This window comes from Dreissena polymorpha, chromosome 4 (assembly GCF_020536995.1).
Source record: "Dreissena polymorpha isolate Duluth1 chromosome 4, UMN_Dpol_1.0, whole genome shotgun sequence".
Lineage (NCBI taxonomy): Eukaryota > Metazoa > Mollusca > Bivalvia > Myida > Dreissenidae > Dreissena > Dreissena polymorpha.
In genome coordinates, this window is record NC_068358.1 from 45,270,486 (window position 1) to 45,295,521 (window position 25,036).

Below are 25,036 nucleotides of genomic sequence, written 5' to 3' on the forward strand. Positions count from 1 at the left end.
ATCAAAGCAGAAAACTGACTGTCGACTAATAGCTTAACAGGCAGCCAAATAATTACTACATATTTTCATGGCGTATAAGAGTTATCAGTTTTATTGGTAACAATAACAATTCCAGTAAAACCCCACCATTATCGCCTGGGTTGCATTTCTATAATGCAGAATCGTTTCACAACATTGCAATTCCAAATTATATCTCACCGTCGGACTCCGGTTTCACTTCCGGTTTCTCCTCGACATGATCCTCTTGCTGCTGATCGTAGAGTAGCTCCCCTTGCTCCCCCGCCTCCTCCAGCGTCTCGTCTTCCGGTTTCGCCTGCCACTCACCCTCCATTTTAACTAACAACTGTTTGAATAACTATTGTCCACACACGGTGATTTTAAAAAGACAATGCAGTGGTCTTGTTGTTTTTTTCTCGATGGAGATCGTTACTTTCCAGTGTCCTTCAACTTTCAATTTAACATTCAGATTGTGATATTGGTTTAAATTGCCCGCAGAAAACTGCACATGTTACTTCCTCAAAACCGCAAGAACAAAAATCCACAGCCATCTCAATTTTACTTAAATTTTACTCGTTACTTCACGCTTTAACTTGCAAATTTGTTAACATTGTCAAAGTAGCTTCCTCCTTTAAATCATACTCTCCCTACCAATAAACTGACAAAGTACTCATAAATTACTCATTATATTCATCCACCGGAACTGAGCAAAACACCATCATGAATCCGTAGCGAAGATCTAATCCTCGCTGGCAGCATCAAATCCCCACGGGACACTTCCCTGCTACACGCAAAGAGCAACAATTGAGTCTAGATACTCCGTATAGTAAAAGCAAATGTTTACAAACAATTTCTCCGGAAAACATCCAGCGAAGGCCTTCGCTTATACGTTCCCAAAGTGCTACACACTATTATTACAGGTTTCTATTTTCAGACACACAAGAAAGACGAAGCAAACCTTTTATCCCAGCATTTTCCAGTTCACGTGATGGAAAACCTATAAACGCGAAATATCTCTTCCATCGAGCCAATAACATTATACGCTCCGCAAAGACTCCGAGCGGATTTGCAAACCCGCGCTATATTTTATGGGTGTTACTTTCGAGAAAAACCAAGTGCATAAACCTTCCAGGAAATGTTTATCGAAAAATTAATATTATGTATACTGCGCTGTTGTGTTGGAATATGTATTTATCCAGAATAGCTCTTATGAACATTGCTTAACAAATTTGCGAGCCCCGTAGTCCAGGTTTTGTGCTTTCGCATTCCCTCTATTCCATTTTGGGGCAGTTTCATTTTGTTTATGTTGTTTCCTATTATATTAGAAATTCTTTGCAGATTATTGTTCATAATCAAATATTCAAGAATACACCATTCCACAACAAACTATCACGAGACTATCCATTGTCGAATCGGATCTAAAACCAGTCGGGCGTGCAATTCGTTAAGCTTAGCTTTCTCTCAGCGGAGATAACAGCGTTCTGACTGTCAAGTTCCGATCGTTCACGGCATTTGTACCGCTGCTTTACCGCTGCCTACCGACAAGTTAGCTCGTCACAACACACTTACAAATCAAAGAGTCAAACAACAATCGCATGCTCTATTGTTCAAGTAGTAAATACAGGCAAACAAATAATGCGTAATATTTATGCGTTTGTATCATTATTAACTACTTGGTTACATAGATGGCAATTTGTCGACAACAGCTAAAATCTACAAGTATTAATTTCAAAATCAAATTACGAATAAACTTCTTCAACCTTCGTACAAAATTGCCTGCTCTCGAGAAATAATGGTTGAATGTCCTTACCCTATTAGTCCACGGGGCCAGTCGCCAAAATCGTATCATAATGGACACCGCAGACATGATACCACATTTGTATGGAAATCAGCCATGTTGACTAAGAGTAACATCAATCATGGACTTTGATAAATGTCTCTGCCTATGGTAAAATACTAACTGACATTGTGTTTTGCAGATAACGCTCCACAAACACAACCAACCAATCATCATGGCATCAAATGGGTACAAAGGCGGTGTGACATCATGTTGACATCCACTTATTATACGACCACTATAGTTAATTACAAGGTGTACCATATTTCACCACGTTTTGTCTTTTTGAAATGCCTATTCATTATCTTAAATATGAGCCGCTTCATGCGAAAACGGGTATAATGATATAATCGGCCAGCGTACCTGAAGACCAGCCTTTGCGGATGTCATTCTAATACTTTTTAACATATATGTACTCATTACATGAATTGAAGCTGGCTGTAATCGATGTAAACTAAAGGGTACTGTTCGTTAAGATAAACTTTTACGTCTTCAGTGAAAGTTACAACTTCTTTATCAACGCTTCAGCTGCCTTAGCTTATACGAGTACTTGGAATTAACATATGTACAAGTATTTAGTATCTAGGTTTCAAAATGCGAATAACAACCATATCTTTATGCATTCTCATACTGGTTTGATTTTCTTTTTTCAATGGTCTTTGCAGAATTTGGATTACAATATCAGAAAACAACACTATTTTAACCCATTTATGCCTAGCGTCCTGAAAAAGGGCATTGCAAACAGCGTAGACCCAGATAAGACGCCGCATAATGCGTCGTCTCATCTGGGTCTGCGCTGTTTGCTTAAATGAATTTCTTCATGAAATATTCTAAATATAGAAATAAATATACTTGACACCCCTAATTTTGGAAATAAATTGATCCAATTTAGAAGGATGGAAGAGTCCACTGGGCATAAATGGGTTAAGACTGCGTTAAAGCACATCATCAAGCTTTAAGTGGTATTAATCTTCATTTTAGCCTGTATCAAATTTAAAAACTATAGTGTGTTCTATAATTGAAACGACGGAATTTGCAATAATAAAAATGCGTCCGTTTGATCACCTTCGACTCAACTTTAGCAGTAAAACGTAGTATTGTCTTTTATGGCTGTTGATGATCATCTTTTTCAACAAAATCGACATAATTATGCTGACACAACAGTTGCAAAATCTTGATATCTGAATCTTGAAAATGGGAAAGTATACACAATTGACGCAACTTACAAAAGCTCCGTTCACCTTCTAGATTATGGAGGCAATGCACGGTCTGATATTTAATTGAACGGGTATTGGGTAGTTAATGAGTCGCTTTTTAATATATGTTTTATTTTCTACGCGTGACTTTCAAACATAATTAATCAAGCGCAAATAAGTTTTACGTTAAAGCATTTTAACGATTTATTTTTCAATAAAACTTATTTCTGGTCATCGCTTTGTTTTCAATCTAGCGACTTAATCATATTAATATAATCCGCAATGCTACATTTTTACCGATACATTTGATATGCATATGCAATCGGTTCCGACAAATGTAGTCCATTGTTAAAGTATTATGCGTATGCTAACGTATGAAGCATGCTTTTTTGCTGGTGTAGCTTAATGATCCAAATACTAAAATGTTACGTTCGCCCTTATCCATTTTGAGATAAACGACTTGACAATTATTTGTGAACATTACAATAAACAATAATAAACAATGATGTACTGAGGGAAAATCGAATTCAGTTATGTCGCTATAAATAAGCGTATGATAATAAAACGCGGACAATAAACGTTAAATTTCCCTAGACAGAGATTAAAAATGTGTACTTAGAAATGAAATTCGGAAATACAAAGTTTCCTCTAATCCGGCGAACGGAATAAAAAATCGGCTGCTGTGATACTTGAAACCTTAAATCATATTAGTATGGTCAATAAAAAACAAGCAAAGATGCTTTATAAAATAAGCAAACGTTTTGCACGTTTTGTTTAATGTCAACCAGTATCTATAAAGGCTGATTAAGGTCGGTACTTTTCGCGGTGTTCATTTATGGTACGAAGATTTATCTATAAACGCGGATTGTGCCGTCCCGGATCAGTCTGCCTCGAACGGCACGCATAGGCATTAAGCGTTGATTTCCCATAAAACATCTCTTGTATGTTTTACCTTTTTTGGAGATCCCTTGTTCCTCCACCAACAGATGCCCCGTCTCCGCCGTGGGCCCCTGGTAGGAGTCCCTTACTTCCCACACGGTGGTCATAATCCAGCAAGAACAAAGACACAAAGCCAGAAAAGGTTAAAACAATCGGACAATTATCCGTTTCCTTCTTTACTTAGCCCCAACAAAACCCTTAAACCAACGAAAAGCACACGTTGTTACACAATGCCTATCCAATCATCATGTCAAGTCCCTCTTATGAACATCGATGCACAATAGAAAAGAAGCGTTTTCGGCAGAGGCTTACTTCAGCTAACTATGCGAACAGATGCAATATCAATTATAGCAGATTCATAAGCATCTGAAGGTACAATTCCTTCTTGTAAGTATCTAGCACTCGTGTTTATTTAGAGGCGTAGGCAAGTTTGTGGCATGAGGCGAACAATGAACACACGCATCTGGTTAACGTCGAATAACGAATGTTCATAATTAATTAACACTTGCATCGCAATTTACCCGCAATTAAATTAAAAAAACGGGTGAAAGGTAGCCAAATGCATGTAATCCGTACCTCCACAACACGTTGACGAAAATCAACGATACGTGATAATGTTTTAGTCTCACTTTATGCTCCACAGACAAAAGCGTTAATTGCACGTTGAGAAGAACGCTCTAGTAGTGGAGTATATACATTCTTTATGTCTTCTATGTTGTTTCTGTAACCGTCATGTTCATGTATATGTCAAAAGCAGTTGTATGTTGCTCGACATTTCTACCAGTTTCTACCAGTACCAGTACCAGTTCATATAGGTATTTCCCTAACAGTTACTGACCTGCGTCGTCATATTAAATCCGTTCAGAAAATGATCGTCAATTATATAGCATATGTGATAATCGCCCAATGAAAACACGCAAAAAATATATAATATGTTGAAAGTTTGTATTAATGCAGCATAAACGTTTACTAGATAAAGTTATATTAAACGTCCGTTTAACAAATCATACAATTGATGTGTACATCACTTCTATATTGTCATTTCAATCCTGAATCGCCTAAGTCATACCCATATAACGTTTGCTTTATTAATATACTCATACGTGTTTTGTTATTGTACTTTATGTTCGTCGTCAACACGAAGTCACTTGGTATAGTATTTTCTAATTCAAATTTAACTTTAAAATACATATATCATGTAATGATTAGAAGAAGGAATTCGCATTATATTACTCAATTACATGTATATTTATCAAAGCATGTACTCAAATCGCTCAAGCATATATGTTAGGTAGTTAGTTAAGTCGGTCCAAAACTGGTACTATCATTTGTAACTGGAAGTATATACTTCAATATTTGCCTTTTTCCCTTTCACGTTTATTTTAACTTTCCGTTTGTGGGAAACTTAATGCTTCGATACAAATGTTCAACTTAAGCGCAAAACAATATGTCCTTGTTTAAACAATCGAATCTGAATGCATAAAAAATCTTTAGCACATAACCTCAGACAATAAAGATAATGTTATAAAGCTTTGTAAATATTCCACGAGAACAATGTGCCTTCAAGGGCGTTTTCGAGTAAGTCGATTAAAGAAAAATCCAACGTTTATTTTTCTCGATATTTTTAGATTTGTTTGACTAAATAAATACGAACAGCTCAAAGCAATACAATATAAACATATACTACTTCATACACGTATGGCACACGTTTAGTATACAAGTAACACCCACTTAACATTATAATTTCCGATGCAATAGACATGATAAATCGTACATAGTCAAAAACTAGTCGTTATAAATATAACTACGCATAATATAAACAGTGTTTCTAAACTTTACTTTTTCTTAACATTATGTAATTGTGTATTTTTAAAATCAATAAAACGCGAAAAAAGGGATTATAGCTGACCATAGAAATGAATATGCTGTTTATTTTGTACGAGAATAACTTTGGTATTTGTATAACATGTACGTACGCGACAACAGAGATGCTCTGACATACACTTTTCAACAAAAAATACTTATGAAGATGGCGATTTCATTTTCACGAATGCGCTCAAAATGCACATTTTAAGGCCACACATTCCGCTGTCAGCCGTTTTTCAACGTTTTCATTTGATATTACCATAACAAGTGTTTTTAGTTCTAATCTGTCGATAACATATGAATTTGAACTTCGTACTTAAATGAAATTCGTACTTAAATGCGCTTCGGCCTTCTAAAGTGTCTTTTAAAATTTTAAACGCAAACATAAAATACTCAAACGACCAGAGTCAAAACTTTATGTATATATTCAATCTAAAAATTTGAAACATGTATCACGCGTAAATAAAGCTTCAGTGTACGGTATAACAGTTTAACATCACTAACACAACCATGGACACGCAATTTCAGATTACTCCCATCTTAATAAAAAAAATCACCAGCACTCGGTGAAATACGTGATTTATACATTTACCCAATAATACATGTATTTATTCAGAATTCCTTTCTGCATTGCACACAAACATCACTGACGTAACACTATGTATAGTACTAACATTTTAGTTCACTTAAGCAACCGTTTGAACACACAAACAGAAGCGGCTTTAAAATGTCCCAGAACCATGTCTGCTATGTCCGCGATCCAAGTGTCCCGACACATACAGAGAAAATTGCATGCAATTATTCGTATCACATTTACATGATGATAAATGCCTACATCCGCTGTTGTATTATACTATCCAACAAGGGGTTGGCAGGACATAAACACACTTACGCATCTGTTACAAAGTACAGGGATAAGCATGCTAAGAATGTTGGGGCGTTGCTACAATTGCAATCTACCTAGAAACCCTTCGAGAGTTACAACGTATTGATACATAAATTGATATTAAAATACTAATAAAATAGTTAGGTAAGCTTGCATTTTGAATGAGTTTGTTGGTACAGTTGTAAAAATCCAGGGGAGGAGGCTTAGATAATTAAATAAATTCTGCAAACAGTATGTTAGAAGCGGTTAAAGCTGAATTTCATTAAAGCAGATCATTAAAGCAGATTTTGGATGATGTTTAATCTACTCGCACATTGTGGGCATCCACCATTCTGCCACACTATGCACGACACATATTGACATGGTGGTAGACCAAAATAATTGTTGATTGACAAAAGCAAAACGTTTCTGGTTATTTAAGCTTTGTTAATATAAGCGCTACTGGTAAACGTTCCAATACAGAGTAATCAACAAATAAAAGTGATTTTAGAATTATTTGAGCAAAACAAATGTCGAGTCAACGAAAATACATTACATTGACCGTCCATAAAATGGGGCTTTATATAATCAATATCAAAAACCAGTTTCTCATTAAAACGCGGCAAGTTATGTGTTTAAAATGATCAGTAACTTGTTCCATTGTAAAGCAAAGAATGTCAAAATTATCAGCAATTGGTTAGTTTTTTTTTTAAGAAAGCTCATTAACGCATTCTTAAATAATAGAAGGAGGTCACGCTTTATGTTTTTGTAAGAGGTATTCACACAAGGGGCGTCTTATTTTAGCTGTTTTGAAGTGACTTTCTCAGCTCGTGCCTTTCAGCTGCCCAGATGGATACTTAAATGAGTTTCCGTTTTCCATTTAAAGTTTGCTTTATCCACTTCTGAGCGTGAACTTTACTTACCGAGACAAGTAGTTACGTAATCAAATATGGTTGGAAACCAAAAAAAACATGAATGTCTAAAGATGAACCATATCGACTTAAAGGGCGAATACCAAATATATAAAAAAAATTCAGATGACCAGTTCAACAAAACCGGACGGCTTTGATCTACGTTTTTCAATTGGTCAGACGACAACACATAATTATAACGCTTTTAACCATGTACCATTGGTCACAAGACAATACATATCGCGTTTTTAACCATATACTATTGATAAGGAGGCAACACATATCACGCTTTTGAACCATGTGCTATAAGTCATGAAACAACACATGTCAGGCGTTTGAACCATGTGCTATTAGTCACAAGACAACACATATCACGTTTTTGAACCATTTGCTGTTTGTTAGAAGACAACACTTATCGCGCTTTTGAACCATGTGCTATTAGTCACAAGACAACACATATCACGCTTTTGAACCACGTACTATTGGTCAGAAAACAACAGATCGCGCTTCTGAACCATGTGCTATTCGTCACAATACAACACTTATCGCGCTTTTGAACCATGTGCTATTCTTCAGAAAACAACAGATATCACGCTTTAGAGCCATGTGTTATTAGTAAAAAAACAACAGATCGCGCTTCTGAACCTTGTGCTAAGTATTGGTCAGATGACAACACATATCGCACTTTTGAACAATGTGCTATATGTAACAAGACAACATTTTTCGCGCTTTTGAACCATGTGCTATTGGTCAGAAGACAACACATATCGCTCTTTTGAACCACGTGCTATAGGTCAGAAAAAAACACAATTCGCGCTTTTGAACCGTGTGGTATTGGTCACAAGACAACGCATATTGCGCTTTTAAACATGTGCTATTGGTCATAAGCCAACAAATATCACGCTTTAGAGCCATGTGCTTTTGGTCAAACGACAACACATAAGCCCTTTCGGCTCTACGGTGTTTGTGCTCCCCTCGGTTTTTTGTTTCAATACCGTAGACGTCGGAATAAACAAGTTATTGAAGCAAAACCGTCAACAGATGTGTTGTTTAATTTCTTGACCTTCGAGATGTTGGATGTTCGAATATCATTTTCTCTCACAATAAACAGTATTTGTACATGTTTACAGTAAAATATAACACAAATCACGATTATTTTATTATCTCGACGCGTTTTTATGTCTATTAATTCATTTAATGCCGAATTATAACGGGTTAACCCCCGTTTTTGGAACTAAACTTCCTTTTAAGCACATTTTGGGACCTGTCTTCCAAATGATAAACAGCTCTTTCCTATGTTATAAGGTTTTATGCGAAATAACTTTCGTGAATGAATTCCGCATTGGTGCGAATGTTTTGGAAAACATTTTCTTGAGGAAATCAAGAGTTATCTTTTTTATTAATTGTTATATTATTAATTTGTATTATTATAGGTTTAATCGCGTACTTAACGCTCACATTTAGTGTGTGTAATATAAGACATTCGACGGTATTATTATCACATTGTAATTCTTACCTGTTTATTTTAACACATATGGACATACTTATGTTTGAATATGCATCAAACGGAATACTATGCCTACTAAACGATATACTATGCTTCCTATTTCCAGATATCAAGACGCCAGTTATATATGTCGAGGATGCCAAGATTAAAAAAGACGGCGTAACGAAGTGTGTACCGCTCTAGAAAGCGAAAGGTACATGATCGAAAAAAAAACAATCAAACAAAAAAGGTTACGTCGAAGTACCACGCAAAATAATCACATGTACGTGCAATATAAGTGCAATGAAAAACAGAAAGAGTAAAGCCGCTTCGATACTAGTATAAGGTTGCTGTAACCAAATACTGCCATTGTTGCGATTCGGAATACATGAATCAATTTGGAATACCTGACAACTGCTTAGAAGATGCATATCGGTCCCTATATCGGTGGAAGTTTTTTTAATGAAAACTTAAATATTAATTGTTTAATTAATACAATGACATTTGACACGTTTTACAATAACGACACTGATACATGTATGTGACTTTGATGTGACACATTTTTGACGACCTTCTTTTAAACCAGTTCTGAGTTGGTCACTATATTATAATCGCAAAAAGTGAATTTGTAGTGGATAGAAAGATGTGTGCAAATGCAATACACGATATGATTTCAATAGAAGTGATCAATATATACATGTATTTTTTTCTCTTTTATACATATGTGAAAACATATTATTTAAGACTGTTGTATTGAGGGAATAAAGTATTGGTTCACTTAGAAAGATTACTTCGTTTGTTCCTAACATTGCCTTCTAATCGTAAGTTATGTTAATATGTCAAATGCATAACGAATTCATTCCGACCCAAATCTTTTTTTTTTCATCATGTATGTAAGTGCTGAATACACTTGAAAATGTATGCAGAGACATCGTTGGAAGAAATGACATAACACAGATAATGGTGTATTTTCATAAAAAAGTGAGAAACTAGCATCTTGACATATACTGATCAATACGTGTAATAACGTAGCACTCATAGCAGTTATATGTCAGACTTGTCTATGTAGAAATAATAAAATAAAACAAAAAACACATAATACATCAGCTGTACATTTTTTGTTTGGTTCGTTTGTTTTATTTGCTGTTTTAGTCCGTCTCTGTTGAAAGACTCTCTCTCTTGCATATTCTACATTTAAACTCATGTGGTCCATGAATGGGGAATGGTATCCCAGTCCTCCGCTAATTCTAAATTCCTAATTACGTAATTTTATACTGCAACGAAAGATGCACTTATTATCGCCCTTTAACCTTCATCATCTGAAAAGACAGTAAAAGAATGGTTAAAGAAAATTTCATATCAGAATAATGTCGACACATGATAAAATACATTTAACTAATTAAAATATTACTGAAATGGCTGATAAACATTCTATTATCTCGTACATCAGCCACCCCACAACCCATCTTCTTTAAAATCGGTGAATTGATTCAGTTGGTCGGCAGGTTTTGTGTTTAGCATTTTCATATAGATGCATAACTTAATTTAGATTAAGCAAAATAAAACACTAGGTATTTGCCAAGATTCATTAGAGTCAAATATATACGAAAAGTAAGAGCGTAATCGTGCGCAGCGAGACTTGTTCATATAGAATTGAACCTCTTATTGCTTACTTTCGAAATAACTTCACGTCTCCGAACTAATATGCAATAAATAAGTTATAAGAGATAAAACGGCGTCGGGAAAATGAAATAATCATGGTTTTAGTTATATTTTACCGTACACGTGCATCAATACTGTGTATTATAAGAGAAAATGATATTTGTACATCCCATTTCTCGAACGTCACGTAAGAAGACAACAGATTTGTGGACGGTTTTCCTTCAATAACTTTTTTATCCCGACGTCTACGATCTTGAAACAGTAAAACGGGGAAAGCACAAACACCAAAGAGCCAAAAGGGCGTATTCATTTAAAATAATTATAAATACAAAGGGGCTTACCGGGTGAAAATATCCTCTCTTCTTTCAAGAAAACCCAACAAACGACGCCATCTTTGAAGTTTTGTTCCAACTTTCTCACTTAAACGCGGTAAGCTCCCATATACGCATGCCCCCCTATATCGCGCTTTTGAAAAATGTGCTATTAGTCACAAAACAACACATATCATGCTTTTGAACAATGTGCTGTTAGTCAGAAAACAACACATATCGCGCCCTGTTGTTTTTGGTTAAGAAACCACAAATTTTGAGAGTTAAAACAAAATTTCCGTTGGTAAGATGACAACAAACATTTTGCGTTTGAACAATGTTCTATTGGTCAGAAGACAACACATATTACATTTTCTGAAAAATGTTTTATTGATAAGAAGACAGCGCATTTCTAGCGCTTGAACAATGTTATATTGGTCAGCAGACAACACTTATCGCACGTTTTGAACAATATGCTATTGGTCAGACGACATTTACATATCGCGCGTTTTAAAAGAATGTCTGATGAAATATTTACAACTCGGATAGAAACTAAATATTGGTCAATTGCATTATGAATTGATAAGTCTCTGTCGATCTTTGAAGTTCATTATATTGACACGCGTGTACAGAAAAACAATGTGTTATTAGAAATTGCACTTAATGACACTGTATTGGACATGTCTTCTACGGCGCGGTCTTACCAGCTAGTACAGTGCTCATAAAAACATGTTAACACGCCCTTAAGCGTGAAAATGTTAAAGGGGCCTTTTCACAGATTTTGGCATGTATTGAGGTTTGTCATTACTTGCTTTCTATTTATAAATGTAAACATTAGATCTAAAAAGCTTCAGTACACAAAAAAATAAAAGATTGCTAAAATAAAAAGTAACCCTCAACTGGGCTCGAACCACTGACCCCTGGAATAAAAGTCGATCGCCTTGACCACCTGGCCATCCGCGCTAATACAATGAGTGATAAAATTTATACTATATATAAGCAATTTTTGTAGTATCACAAAATATAACGACAACAACAAAACTCTCCAAATTATTAAATCGTTTCGCGTTGCAACGCTTTATAATTTTCAGGTTTTTAAATCGTCAAAAGATGAATATACTGGATATTTTAGAACATGGTAAATGTTCAGTATTTCGGTTTCATCACAAATATCATAAATACAACGAAAATTTGCGAATCTGAAACATTTTTTTAAATTTTGTCAATTTACCGAAACGCGAAAAGGCCCCTTTAAAACTTTTCTCAGCAATATACACGAAGCAACTGCACAATGACAATAATTATTCTTCATTGACCAAAACAGCGACAATTAAGAAAATAATAATGTCAACATAATTGACGTTGACTTAATTAACAGGAGTTAAAGTCAATCAGTGTCCTGCTGTACCAGATGGAGATTTTCCTGGCGGACTAAACTGGATCATCGCTCCCATGGGAGTTGAGTCCTTTACTCTGATTGCAACCTCAAACAACTCCACCGTCATTATTCTGTGCTAATGGCTATAAAATAAACTCCGAGGCAAATAAATGTCATTTGCTCCAGAGATTTCATAAACCACGTGAGCACACAATTACTTGGAATCGATGACCTGATTTTGCGTCGCTGTATGTTTTGATCACTGTACGCATGCGCAAGGTGGACATGCGTGGAAAGCGTTGCTATTCACTGCAGTGACATTTGCATGAATTGATTTTAAATCATTTGTGAAGCTGCATGACGAGACAGTAGAAAATGCGAGGGAATTTGCGCTGCTAACAATCCTAATTAGGTGATTTCTTTCCAAGTTATGTAAATAATAATTGCTTCTGCAATCACGATAGCTAGAACATTAAGCCGAGATGTTTTTGCAGCCACGTGATCTGTGCAATGAAGCATATGACAGTTACAAAAAAGGAAAGCACGCTGCACTACGCCAGTAACACTGAATTAAATTATGTTCTGACTACTTTTAGTAATGCATTTGCATCTTATTAAGTTCCTTGAACAAAAAAGCACAGTCGGTAAAATAATTAAATCTTATTTCTAGTTTCTAATGACTGCACGTTTGCATCTGGTATTGGTTTCATGAATTTGCTTAAAGGGTCTTACGAAAAATATACTTTAACCCATTTATGCCTAGTGGACTCTCTCATCTTTCTAAATTGGATCAATTTATTTCCAAAATTAGGAATGTCTAGTAAATAAATTTCTATATTTAGAATATTTCTTACAGAAATTCCTTTACGCAAATAGCGCAGACCCTGATGAGACGCCGCATCATGTGACGCCTCATCTGGGTCTACGCTGTTTGCCAATGCCTTTTTTCTAGACGCTAGGCATAAATGGGTAAAAACTAAATGCAAGAATGTTGCTGTGAAAATTACAACTTGTCTTTTTTGCAAAAAATAGTAGATTGGTACAATCTGACATTGTGTGTGTCAAAAAAGAAATTTATCTTTAACCATAGTATGTACAAGTCATAAGAAAATTGTTATTTCATAATACTGATGTTGTCGTCGGTGTTTAAATATAAATTGTTATCCTTTTTGTTTAATTTTAAATTAATAAAGCACAACAAAAATATATCAATTTATGTACAGGTTGATCGGGTACATGGATTTTCTCAATATGAATATTCTATTGTGAATCCTGTGGTTGCAATCCTAGTCCCATATGCCCATTGTTCACTCTCATAATCCTGTGGTTGCAATCCTAGTCCCATATGCCCATTGTTCACTCTCATAATCCTGTGGTTGCAATCCTAGTCCCATATGCCCATTGTTCACTCTCATAATCCTGTGGTTGCAATCCTAGTCCCAAATGCCCATTGTTCACTCTCATAATCCTGTGGTTGCAATCCTAGTCCCATATGCCCATTGTTCACTCTCATAATCCTGTGGTTGCAATCCTAGTCCCATATGCCCATTGTTCACTCTCATAATCCTGTGGTTGCAATCCTAGTCCCATATGCCCATTGTTCACTCTCATAATCCTGTGGTTGCAATCCTAGTCCCATATGCCCATTGTTCACTCTCATAATCCTGTGGTTGCAATCCTAGTCCCATATGCCCATTGTTCACTCTCATAATCCTGTGGTTGCAATCCTAGTCCCATATGCCCATTGTTCACTCTCATAATCCTGTGGTTGCAATCCTAGTCCCATATGCCCATTGTTCACTCTCATAATCCTGTGGTTGCAATCCTAGTCCCATATGCCCATTGTTCACTCTCATAATCCTGTGTTTGCAATCCTAGTCCCATATGCCCATTGTTCACTCTCATAATCCTGTGGTTGCAATCCTAGTCCCATATGCCCATTGTTCACTCTCATATATCAATCATGATGGTCAATGAACCGTTCGGTAACATCCATAATAGAATTGATAAGTTATTCATGACTGAAACCAATACGTGGCACTTCATTATCGCCTCGTTTACAAACTGTCACATCGTATGGTAAGCATTTACAGAAACGAGACGCACTGAAGGTCGATCGTTAAAGGACCTCTCTTGTAGTTGTGGAACTATCAAATCGTTGTATAACGCAATCTAATGAAAAACTCAACAAGCTAACATTCCAAATGCATTTATTGCTCAAACGAATATGATATCAGTTACAGAAAGCTATAATAAGCTCATCTTACTTCCATTGTGAATTGAGATGGTCTTACAAAGAGCGTTTTAACAAAAATACTTATAGTTCCTCCGCGACATCACGAACATTATTGAATTTAACCTAAACACTGATTGCTATTATTCTAAGTAAGCATTCGCCATCATTATCAGTTGATATAAAAAAAAATGTCCTGACTATCGAAGCTGAAACATTTATAGTTTAGAGGCCGAATGCAGCGGAAGTCATTTTCTAAGGAGTGAATGAAGCGAGCCGTTCATTACATTCAATCCTCCTCTGGAAGCAGCTCAATCGACCGGCGCTCGGTGTTCCTTTGAAAAAAAAAGACATTTGAAAACGGCTATCAGAAAATGTGCCAAAGCTTACAAATAGAATAAATAAGGTCGATGGCATCGAGAAGAATGTCGATAGAAGAAGCTGTAGTTGTGCCGTGGAAAGGCTTAGATTTTTAATAGATGGAAAGAAATAGGTCACGTGTTATATTTATAGATGGAAAAAATGGGTCACATGTTTGACGGTGCGTTGCAAGAATAAACAAACTATGATTCGACATATAAAGTGTTTATTACGGCAATAATTCTTAACAAGCAAGAAAAACTATTATCGTTCAGTATTGACAGGACACTTGTAAACAGGAAATGAAAACTGTGAATGTTTTTTAATCTCGTTTAACACTGACCAACTATCAACGATTGATGTTTTTTGTCCCCCCAAAAAGGTTACTGTAAACTGTTCCATAATCAGAACGCTATGTACAGTGTATCTATCTCGTGCACATTTTGAATCTATCGGAAGGGCTCAATAAACTTTGCAGACATAATCACTTAACCGAATACCTCTCTAAAACAAACACACCGAATTTATGTACGTGTCTGTTTCAAAGCTCTTGACAGAATTACACAGACCGCAGACATGCCGAAAGGACTCTCCGTTGAGAATTCAATCAGGATCTATCATTAAAGGATATAGGATAATTGATGGGCGAAGAAATGCCTAATTATATCCTATTTGTACATTCCGCGTCTTAGTACTAAAAGAAGGAAATCGATACACCTCATTTCATGCATCTGCGAATGACAAAAATAGTGAACAACATAGTAAGCACGCGATATTTGGAAAAATATTTTGTCATAACATTATTGAACGAAACCCAGATGCTTCTTTACTACTTAAATAGTTATAATTGTGTAACGAGATTTTGGTCCACTTACAATTGGCTGCTTGTGCGTTCGATGCATATTCATAAAGAATTTCAAAACAATTGTTATTATTAATCGCTTGCTTATATAACTTAGACAAAGGAACATGGCGGCAATAACACATGCAAGTGGGAATTAATATGATTTTTTAACTAAACTTACGTACATCATGCACTAAGTATTTATGTATTTATCTGTTTATGTTAAAGCGTATTAGGATCGGAGATAGTGTTCGTGTGTCGTATGAATAGATATCGTTGAAGAATTTCAAATAAACCGTTAAACTAAGTTTAGATGCACATCGTACATGTATGGTATACATGCTGGCGAATTCGGCTGTACAGCCGTTTTCAATTTCAGAATTAAATATCTGGCTTATTTCGCATTTTTCGACACATGTTCTTCTTAACTTTTATTTTAATTTATATTGAAATATATATATAATAAGTTTTTTACACAGTTTATATAAATTCATAAATATTTGACTAAATCGTATATACCCGCTTTAAAATAACTATTTTTCCGCCTATCAAACTCTATGATAGACAACTCTGACTATAATTCTGAATTTAGCTTTCAAACAAACAAGAGTAATCGTTCTTTATAGATCGGCTGTACATAGATTCTGTACTTGTACAAAAACAAAACTAATGTTACAAAAATATTGTAATTAATTTATTCTACTTAATTTGTGGGCAACAACGATCGAAAGATGAGGAAATAACAGGGTTTTAATAGCAATGGTATCCGACGTAGATACAAAAGTGTAGCTACAAAAAAATGCTTGTCGAAGAAGCAGTATTTAAAGGGGCATTTTCACGTTTTGGTAAATTGACAAAATTAAAAAAAATGTTTCAGATTCGCAAATTTTCGTTGTAGTTATGATATTTGTGTGGAATCAGTAATACTGAAAATTTACCATTCTCTTAAATAGCCATTATATGCATATTTTGACGAATTAAAAACCTGAAAATTATAAAGCGTTGCAACGCGAAACGATTGAATAATTTGGAGATGCCTGTTGTTGTCGTTATATTTAATGATACAACGATGATTCCTTATATAGAGTATAAAATACAGCACTATTAGTATGAGCACGCATGACCGAGTGGTCTAGGCGATGGACTTTTACTCCAGGGGTCAGTGGTTCGAGCTTTTTTTCTTTCTTTAATTTTATTCTTTTTTACTGGATTTTTTTAAGATCACGCGTTTACATTTATCAATATAAATCATTTCATGACACACTTCAATACATGCCAAAATCTGTAAAAAGGTCCCTTTAAAAGATATTCCTACTATCCATAGACAAACAGTTCTTATTTACTGGGAATTGTCTGCAAAGTCGAACTTACGAGATAAACAAGGCAAGTTGATAAACAAGCGCAGTATTAAATCACACTGTATGCAGTCTAGACAAGAATGTGTATTCCGCACTTTCCCCGAAGCCGATCGCAATTCTGAAAATGTCAGGGCCGGGTTTTACCATGATTAGAAGTGCTAAAATATCCTAGCAGTCTGTAAATAAGCAATATAGATTTACCAACATGACGAGGCGTCGTGCAGTTAGTCTGGTAAGACTGTTTTGACGGATTTACATTTATGTTTGGCATTAGTTTCTGAGACAACCCAAAAGAAAGATTGGTCAATACACTAACTGATAACCACCTGATCGACCGTCAATACTCTAGAACAGAAAGATAAATTAAGCGACAAAATGGCTGATCGACGGGCGAAAGGAAACATAGATAACATGGCCAATTGACAATGGGCGGTTATGGACCACCCGATCTACTGACTGACAGCAAACACACTTTCCGTTTACTGACACGCGGATTGGCTCACCGACCGATTGTTCTCTAACTGACAGCCAACTTTTCATCATCATCACCATCATCATCATCATCATCATCATCATCATCATCATCATCATCATCATCATCATCATCATCATATCATCATCATCATCATCATCATCATCATCATCATCATCATCATCATCATTATCATTTTAGAGTTATATTAATATGTAGTGTGTTTTTGAAGACCACATTGTAAAAAAGTAATGTTATTTCTTAATGTTTTATCCTCGTTAAATAAAGTTGTTCGTTAAATAAAGTTGTTATTATTTTTATTATTACTATTGGTCATTTTACTACATACCGGTAGTCTGATATACTCAAACCAGTATTCTATCTCGTAATATTTATATGAGTAACCTATAACACAGAAATCTCAGGCATTCAAACTTCACAAATGCTACCATATGTGAGCATGTTGCGAAATATTCCGATGTTTACTTGTTTTAACCCATTTATGCCTAGTGGACTCTCCCATCCTTCTAAATTGGATCAATTTATTTCCAAAATTTGGGATGTCTAGTATATTTATTTCTATATTTAGAATATTTCTTACAGAAATTCCTTTCAGCAAACAGCGCAGACCCTGATGAGACGCCGCGTCATGCAAAGACCTTCATTAGACGCTATGCATTAATGGGTTAAATATGTGTGAAGTAAAGAAGGTAATTTTACGGAAGATAAGTGTAATACATATTGACTTATGAATATTTAATTTGATTGGCTGGATGTATATACAACAACAACCCAAGCAGCATTTATTCAGCAATATAAAGCTTACAAAAAAGCATTTAGTCTACAAGAGTGAATACAAATATTCTTTTGATTAGGTGATTGCATTTATTATTTGATAATAAAAGAACGCAAACGATTTATCGTATAGAAATTGATTAATGGTCTGAAATCTGAATATTTCAGTGTCTATTTATCAGGGTGCACGGGCAATGGGGTTCACAGGGGTTTACACACGGGCTGGACAGAATGTTAACACACCGTTAAGAATTGTAATTTTGCAAATATCTTAAGTTATTTAAATACATTTGCAAAACTCTTTAGTGCATAAAAGACAGTTTGTTTTGCAGTGTGTACCGATATCTTAAGATTCAAGAATAAATCATTTAAAAGTCTGAAATCTGTACCAAAATTTCACATTGCTTGCAGAATTACTGTGCGCTGGTTGAAATTCTTAAGAAAAAATGGTTTTAAAAAGTTACTTGAAGAAAAGCACCACAAACCGGTGTGTTTACATCCATTAACGTCCAATTGCGAGCCCCACAAGGTCACGTGATACTGCACCTTGTTTATTAATTTATTGAATGTAAAAACTTAAATGTGGATATTATTCTGACATATTAAAATGCTATATAAAACTACACCTACAACTCTGCCTAAATTCCACACTAACTGCAAATAACACTCTTACATATTTAAATTTTCAGTTGAAACATATTTGCAGTCACTTATTGATTGTGATGTTTGCTTATTTTCGGGTCGGTGTATACAAGCACCCCCGTCGCATTAATCGCCATTCTTGATAACGATCGCGCTCTTTTATACCTTATTTTTCACAAATCATTCGATCATATCTGTAAGACCTATAGAAAAAAAGAATCCCATTCCTCAAATGTCTTATTCGTCATATTTGTTTTGATATTATACCGATTTTTACATATACAACTAAATAATATCCTTTAAACATTGAAACTCCTAGTACATAAAAAATGATAGCATAAGTTAGTTTTTATGTAAAAAAAATATGATTCCATGATACTATTGAAATTTGACCAGATTCAATAAATATTTAGACACATCATATGTACATGAAAAAAATCAAAATGGGACAGGAACAGTATCTAAATAGCAGTTCCGTCAATATCCACAGTTTACAGACACGGAATTACGACCAATAAACACTAGCATGAAGATTACGTTAAGGTATACATTAATCATAACGCATAGCTGCCACCTTTTTTCCAGATATCAAAAGAGATCGGTACAGGCACCATAATATCGGCGGCATTACCCATGTTATAGCTATTTAATGACGTTGCACACAGAGCAGGTCCAACATTACGGAATCTGTTACAGAAGCCGTGCAACCGTAACCTGGTTTTTTATAACGTTCATCTGGAATAATTAACAGGAATTAAACACTCATTCGGGTATAAATATACTATACCACTGGATGAATTGGGAAAAATAGTACAGTTAGTGATTTTAAATAAATTATGGAAAAAAATGTCGAGAAATTTGATGCAAAACCCTCTTTAAAAAAGATGTTACATCGGTCTCATTCTTTAAAGCCAAAAACGTCATTTGTTTCAATTGGTAGTGCTTAAACACTTTGAGATGAGAGGGTGGGCTAAGTACTATTTTTGTCGTTTACTTTTTTTAATAATTCAGAATTAAATAAGAAATATGCAATTTAATTGTATAATACTCCCATGCTGGTATTAGAAATCAATCACAAGTTGGTCAAAAAACTAAGCGACATTTAGGCATGGTGTAGATCATTTTTTAAAGTTAATTGGAAGAACAATTCAGACAAAAAGAACACATTAAATCTTAACACTTAAATGTATACGACAAGGTGCGATTCGGTAAATAACGACCATTCAAGACTTCCCAAACCATATGTGATGCCATATTCCACAGTTGACCATATGCGGATAGTATACTGATTAATTATTATCATTATATTGCATAAGGAGATGCTGACCCTAGAGAACAGTTACGTATTGACCTAAACAATCCTCACAGCTCAATCGTCCCAGAGAAATAATCATGCCTGATATCAAAGATGCGAATTGTTGTTCGTAGTATTTGCGGAGGCATATAACCAGCTGTTGGCCATAGTAAATAACTATGATAACGGCGTTACGAAGAAATCAGGGAAACATTCAGGTAGAGTAATTGCAATATTATATGAAGATAATTAAAGTCGATATACTATGTAATCAGTTTTCTCTTAAACCCTTATCCATGTTTACCAATTAGCGAATTTAGTTGAGTTTTAGAAAACATCTCATGATCTAGAAGGCAAATCAGCTTGTTATCATGTAAGGAACCATTCGATTACTATGTCTTATTGCTTGATGGGTGTGTTGATTTCGTTCTTTTTATAGTATAGAAAAACGTACGAATGTTTTTTTGTCTTATAGAACGTGAACAGGCGTTTGGCCGTCCGTTTCTCAAGTCAGTGACATTCTTATAAATCATTTTTGTAACAAAAACGTTATGGTAATCAAATCATCTGATGAACATTATATTGTAATCAAACGAATACACATACTGAGAAAGCATCACCGACGTTTTTCTTCTTTACCTTTGATCCACGCACGTACCTTGAAGGCGATTATATATCATGGGTGATGGGATTTACACCTGCGCCTATGCTCAAAGATTGTCTCCAATTTGCTCGCCTACCTTTGAGGAAAACATCCGAAAAATACTGGATTTAACAAAAACAGCAACGACAATAACACGTCTTTTTGATGTCCTCTTCAAATGTATACTCTGTATGTATAAAGAGTAGTGCTTCTCTGTCTGTTAATATAAATGGGACATATTTTACGCAACCGTGTTGCTTGCTGTATTAGCATGATATATTCTCAGACAGGTCTTTCTGCCATGTTTTGCTGATGTAATTTTGTAACGCTTTTGCATTGCAGATGATAATCAATTACCAAATATGAACAAAAAGAAGCGAGTTTGCATCTGCAAATACTTTTTCAAATTCGGATAAAAATTCACTGTCTTTCTCTTTTTTTTAAAAGAAGTGAGTTAAAATAAAAGTAACATTGCACAACTTTGTTATATACTTACATATTTCGATCTTTAAAATTATTCGTGTTTTAAATGTAAAGGTTTACGATAAATATGTACATGAAGCTAGGTAATGCATTAGTTTGATAAGTGATTAGGAAACTGAGTACACGGTGAATACATGTTTGACAATGTACTCATATAAACATGTCCCTAGACAAAATGAGTCCGTTCTGATTAACCTGTACAGGGTATTCTGGGATGATACTTTACGCACATGCAATAAGGCCCGTTTTCACAGGGTGAGGCTAAAATATACTAAATCAAGCTGAGGAATAAAAGGCTCTTCAAACGTTAAAGCATCATAACACATTACGTAGCAACGTTAGTCAGACCAGTTCCATGCAGCTGTATCTTCTTATATTGTTGTTGTTGTTGTCTAGAGTTTGTTTAATGTTTGCTTTCATTGTTTGCAGAATACATTCACCGTTAGATCATCCACGATTTTGTTATTAAAACTTAAGTCACATCTACAAAACCCAATATACTACGTTCGTGAGAATCGGGAAACGTACCAGAAAAAAAGCTCTTCACTTTTTGATATAACTTCAAGCTTCCGTATACAAAACTAAGTTAAATCTTCAAATACTTAAAATGTTTAACAAGTTCTTTCAACTATTTCCTCCTCCTCCCCCTCAACCATAAAACCCATCATCGACACTTTCAAAAAAATTAGTCGCGTTCTGAGAAAACTGGGCATAATGCATGTACGTAAAGTGTCGTCCCAGATTAGCATGTGGAGTCCGCACAGGCTAATCAGGGACGACACTTTCCGCCTAAATTGGATTGTTACTAAGAAGAGACTTCATTTAAACGAAAAATGTCATAAAAGCGGAAAGTTTCTTCCCTGATTAGCCTGTGCGGATTGCACAGGCTAATCTGGGACCACACTTTACGCACATGCATTATACCCAGTTTTCTCAGAACACGACTCAACGAATGTTGCAAACAAGATACAGAACATGTATAATATCGCAGTGTGAACGTTTTTCTTTTGATTCTAGTGAATTACCCAATTTCACTACATGTAAATATGTTCGTAACTAATGTATTATTATACGCATATTGTGCGATAATAGGATGCTGATTTATAAAGAACTAAATACATGTGCACAATAAAGTGAAGTAATTTGAGGCACATATAGACGCTGATAGGGCACTTTCCTAGCTTTTAAACACAAAAAAAGATTACTTTCGTGTGCCATGAGATAAGTTATGCGAAAAAATCATTAGCATTTCTGTATCTTTGTATCAGAGTATCTCAGAGAGAAGAGACACGTTCGTCATTGTTTCCAAACTGAACCGTGGTACCACTCGTCCGTGTCACATATAAAATGATAATAAATGGTAAGGCTGTATACATTTTTTGCTTTATTTTATAAAACGTAACTCTGTCTCATAGTTAAAATAAAGAAACTGAAGTAAACCAACAAACGACAGTAAACGTTACTTAGACAATGTTTTTGATAATTATTAGAAGTCAGGTGGGAAAGTGAAGCAAAATTGTTGCTGGATCATTCGCTGCCAAATCAAATGCATATCCAAGAACTTCGAGATCTGGATTATTGCACACTGCATATTGATGCTTGGAATTCTAATTGATATAACACATTACACTGTACGTTTTTGTTCATATCAACAATTGCGAAATGCCAGCTTCAGATAGGAAAACCACCAATGCAGAATAACACAAAACGGCACAGAATAGAGCTAGCGTCCGATTTATTAAACGTCTTATTGCAACTGTAAGTTATGATATATTGACCTACATGTCAAATTATGTCAAAGTTATCACCATGACAAGAAAATGTACTATGACTCGGACTCAATACAGCTGACAGTGTTGCCATTCGAAAACAATTAACTACCGGTATACATGTATTCATGATTAACACTAATCAATGTCTAATAGGTGTGTTGTCCTTTATTACGTATCACACGTTGTTTGCAGGCGGACATTATACCAGTCTTTGCACGGTTTTTAGCAAAAAATAACACTACAGTTCTGGATACAATAACAGTGTTCTGGATACAATAACACTGTTCAATATCTGCACGAATTTTAAGTTATATATTAACAAAAGGTACGTACCTAAGCACACTCGAAATCCCATTTGCACTAAACCACTTCCTATAAAAAATCGTCCGCACAGTTGATCAACAAATCAGTTTTATCATCTGCAGTAGTACTTATCTTCGAATACATGAACATACAAACGTTACCATGCAATGCTGCACCGCGCATAAGGAGAATATTCAACCATTGTAAATGTGATACATTCACACTATTATCATAAACCGGCGTCTTGGTGTGAAAGTTGGGTGCAGTCCAACGAATACACGGTTAATTAGATTAAATATACAAAAGACACACAGTCTTTAATTTTACATGTCGAAACTTCCAATAAAGATAGTTGTCAAATATGCTATTTTTAGACTTAATTAAGGATACCGGTACAAGTAGCTTGAAGTTTCATATTGCATACATTGGTTCGGCTATTACACACACTTTTTCCATATAACATAGAGCTTACGATATATTTTTTCGGAATTTAAACTTCAAACGTCATGAAAGGGAAACATAAAACACACTACTATAATATGTTAAACAAAACACACATGACCGTACGGTCAGTATCATACAGTGTACAAATGTTCAGGAAATAAATGCTCAACAGCATCAGTTCAATGACTTAATTATGCACTACTCTGTCTAACCACTAATATGTACCACTTATTGCGCGGTCGTCAGTGCAACCGATCGTTATCAACCATCATACCCAATTTATGATGCACATAATTCGTGGCTTGAAACAAATAAATCTAGTGGTCAAAGTAGTCTACCTTTTTATTGCACTCTTGTGCGGTAATTTAGTTGTGCGACCCTTGAAGAATATTCAGCAAAGTTTTCAGCAAATAATAACATGAAATACACATAAGTACATAAAATAAAATTGTTCAAAATATCACTTACCAAAGCAGACCCGCAATCCCATTCTTGATTTTTTTCTTATAGTATTATTAAATATTAAAGACCTTGTAGGCAAAACTATTCTATAACATATAACCGACACAAACTATCATCGCCTACTCAAAGCGATATAAAAATCCTTCAGAATTATATCTGGGGATAGAAAAACAAGTTAACAATGCTGCAGAAATTTCGTAAAGTTTCCCTTCATTTGTAAACGCTTCTGCTGAGTTTGGATTTGTTCCAAACACTTAATAGTTGAACGCGAACTCCTGGAATATCCGAGCACTTATAACTCTTTCCTGTTCAGGTTTTTAACTTAGATTTTTTTCAATACTGTGGCCAATATTTGCCTATGTTTGTTAGTAAATGTTCTTATTACAATAAAACCAAACCTATTTATATATACTTGTTTTCATTATTCCTTAGTGTTAATATATAATGATAATGAATGCATGTACATTGTCAAAAGAAATTGTACAG

At 35.0% G+C, this 25,036-nt stretch overlaps 1 protein-coding gene across 12 annotated transcripts in view; it reads right to left on the bottom strand.

The window, feature by feature from the left end:
• LOC127876662 (myelin proteolipid protein-like) overlaps positions 1-25,036 on the bottom strand; it is a 136,734-nt gene that overhangs the window by 102,825 nt on the left and 8,873 nt on the right. Inside the window, exons 1-2 of one of the 12 annotated variants that reach the window (XM_052422014.1) lie at positions 6,510-6,653; positions 3,983-4,807 (exon numbers count right to left, since the gene is read on the bottom strand). The exons of 4 other annotated variants lie outside the window; for them this stretch is intronic. In XM_052422014.1, the coding sequence (XP_052277974.1) occupies positions 3,983-4,076 (94 nt within the window). In that variant the 5' untranslated portion in view covers positions 4,077-4,807; positions 6,510-6,653. Of the gene's footprint in view, positions 1-198; positions 1,483-1,740; positions 1,880-3,982; positions 5,148-6,427; positions 6,654-23,674; positions 23,790-24,556; positions 24,691-25,036 lie in introns of those variants that run through there. 7 more of the 12 variants (XM_052422013.1, XM_052422009.1, XM_052422020.1 and 4 more) reach the window with 7 other exon arrangements.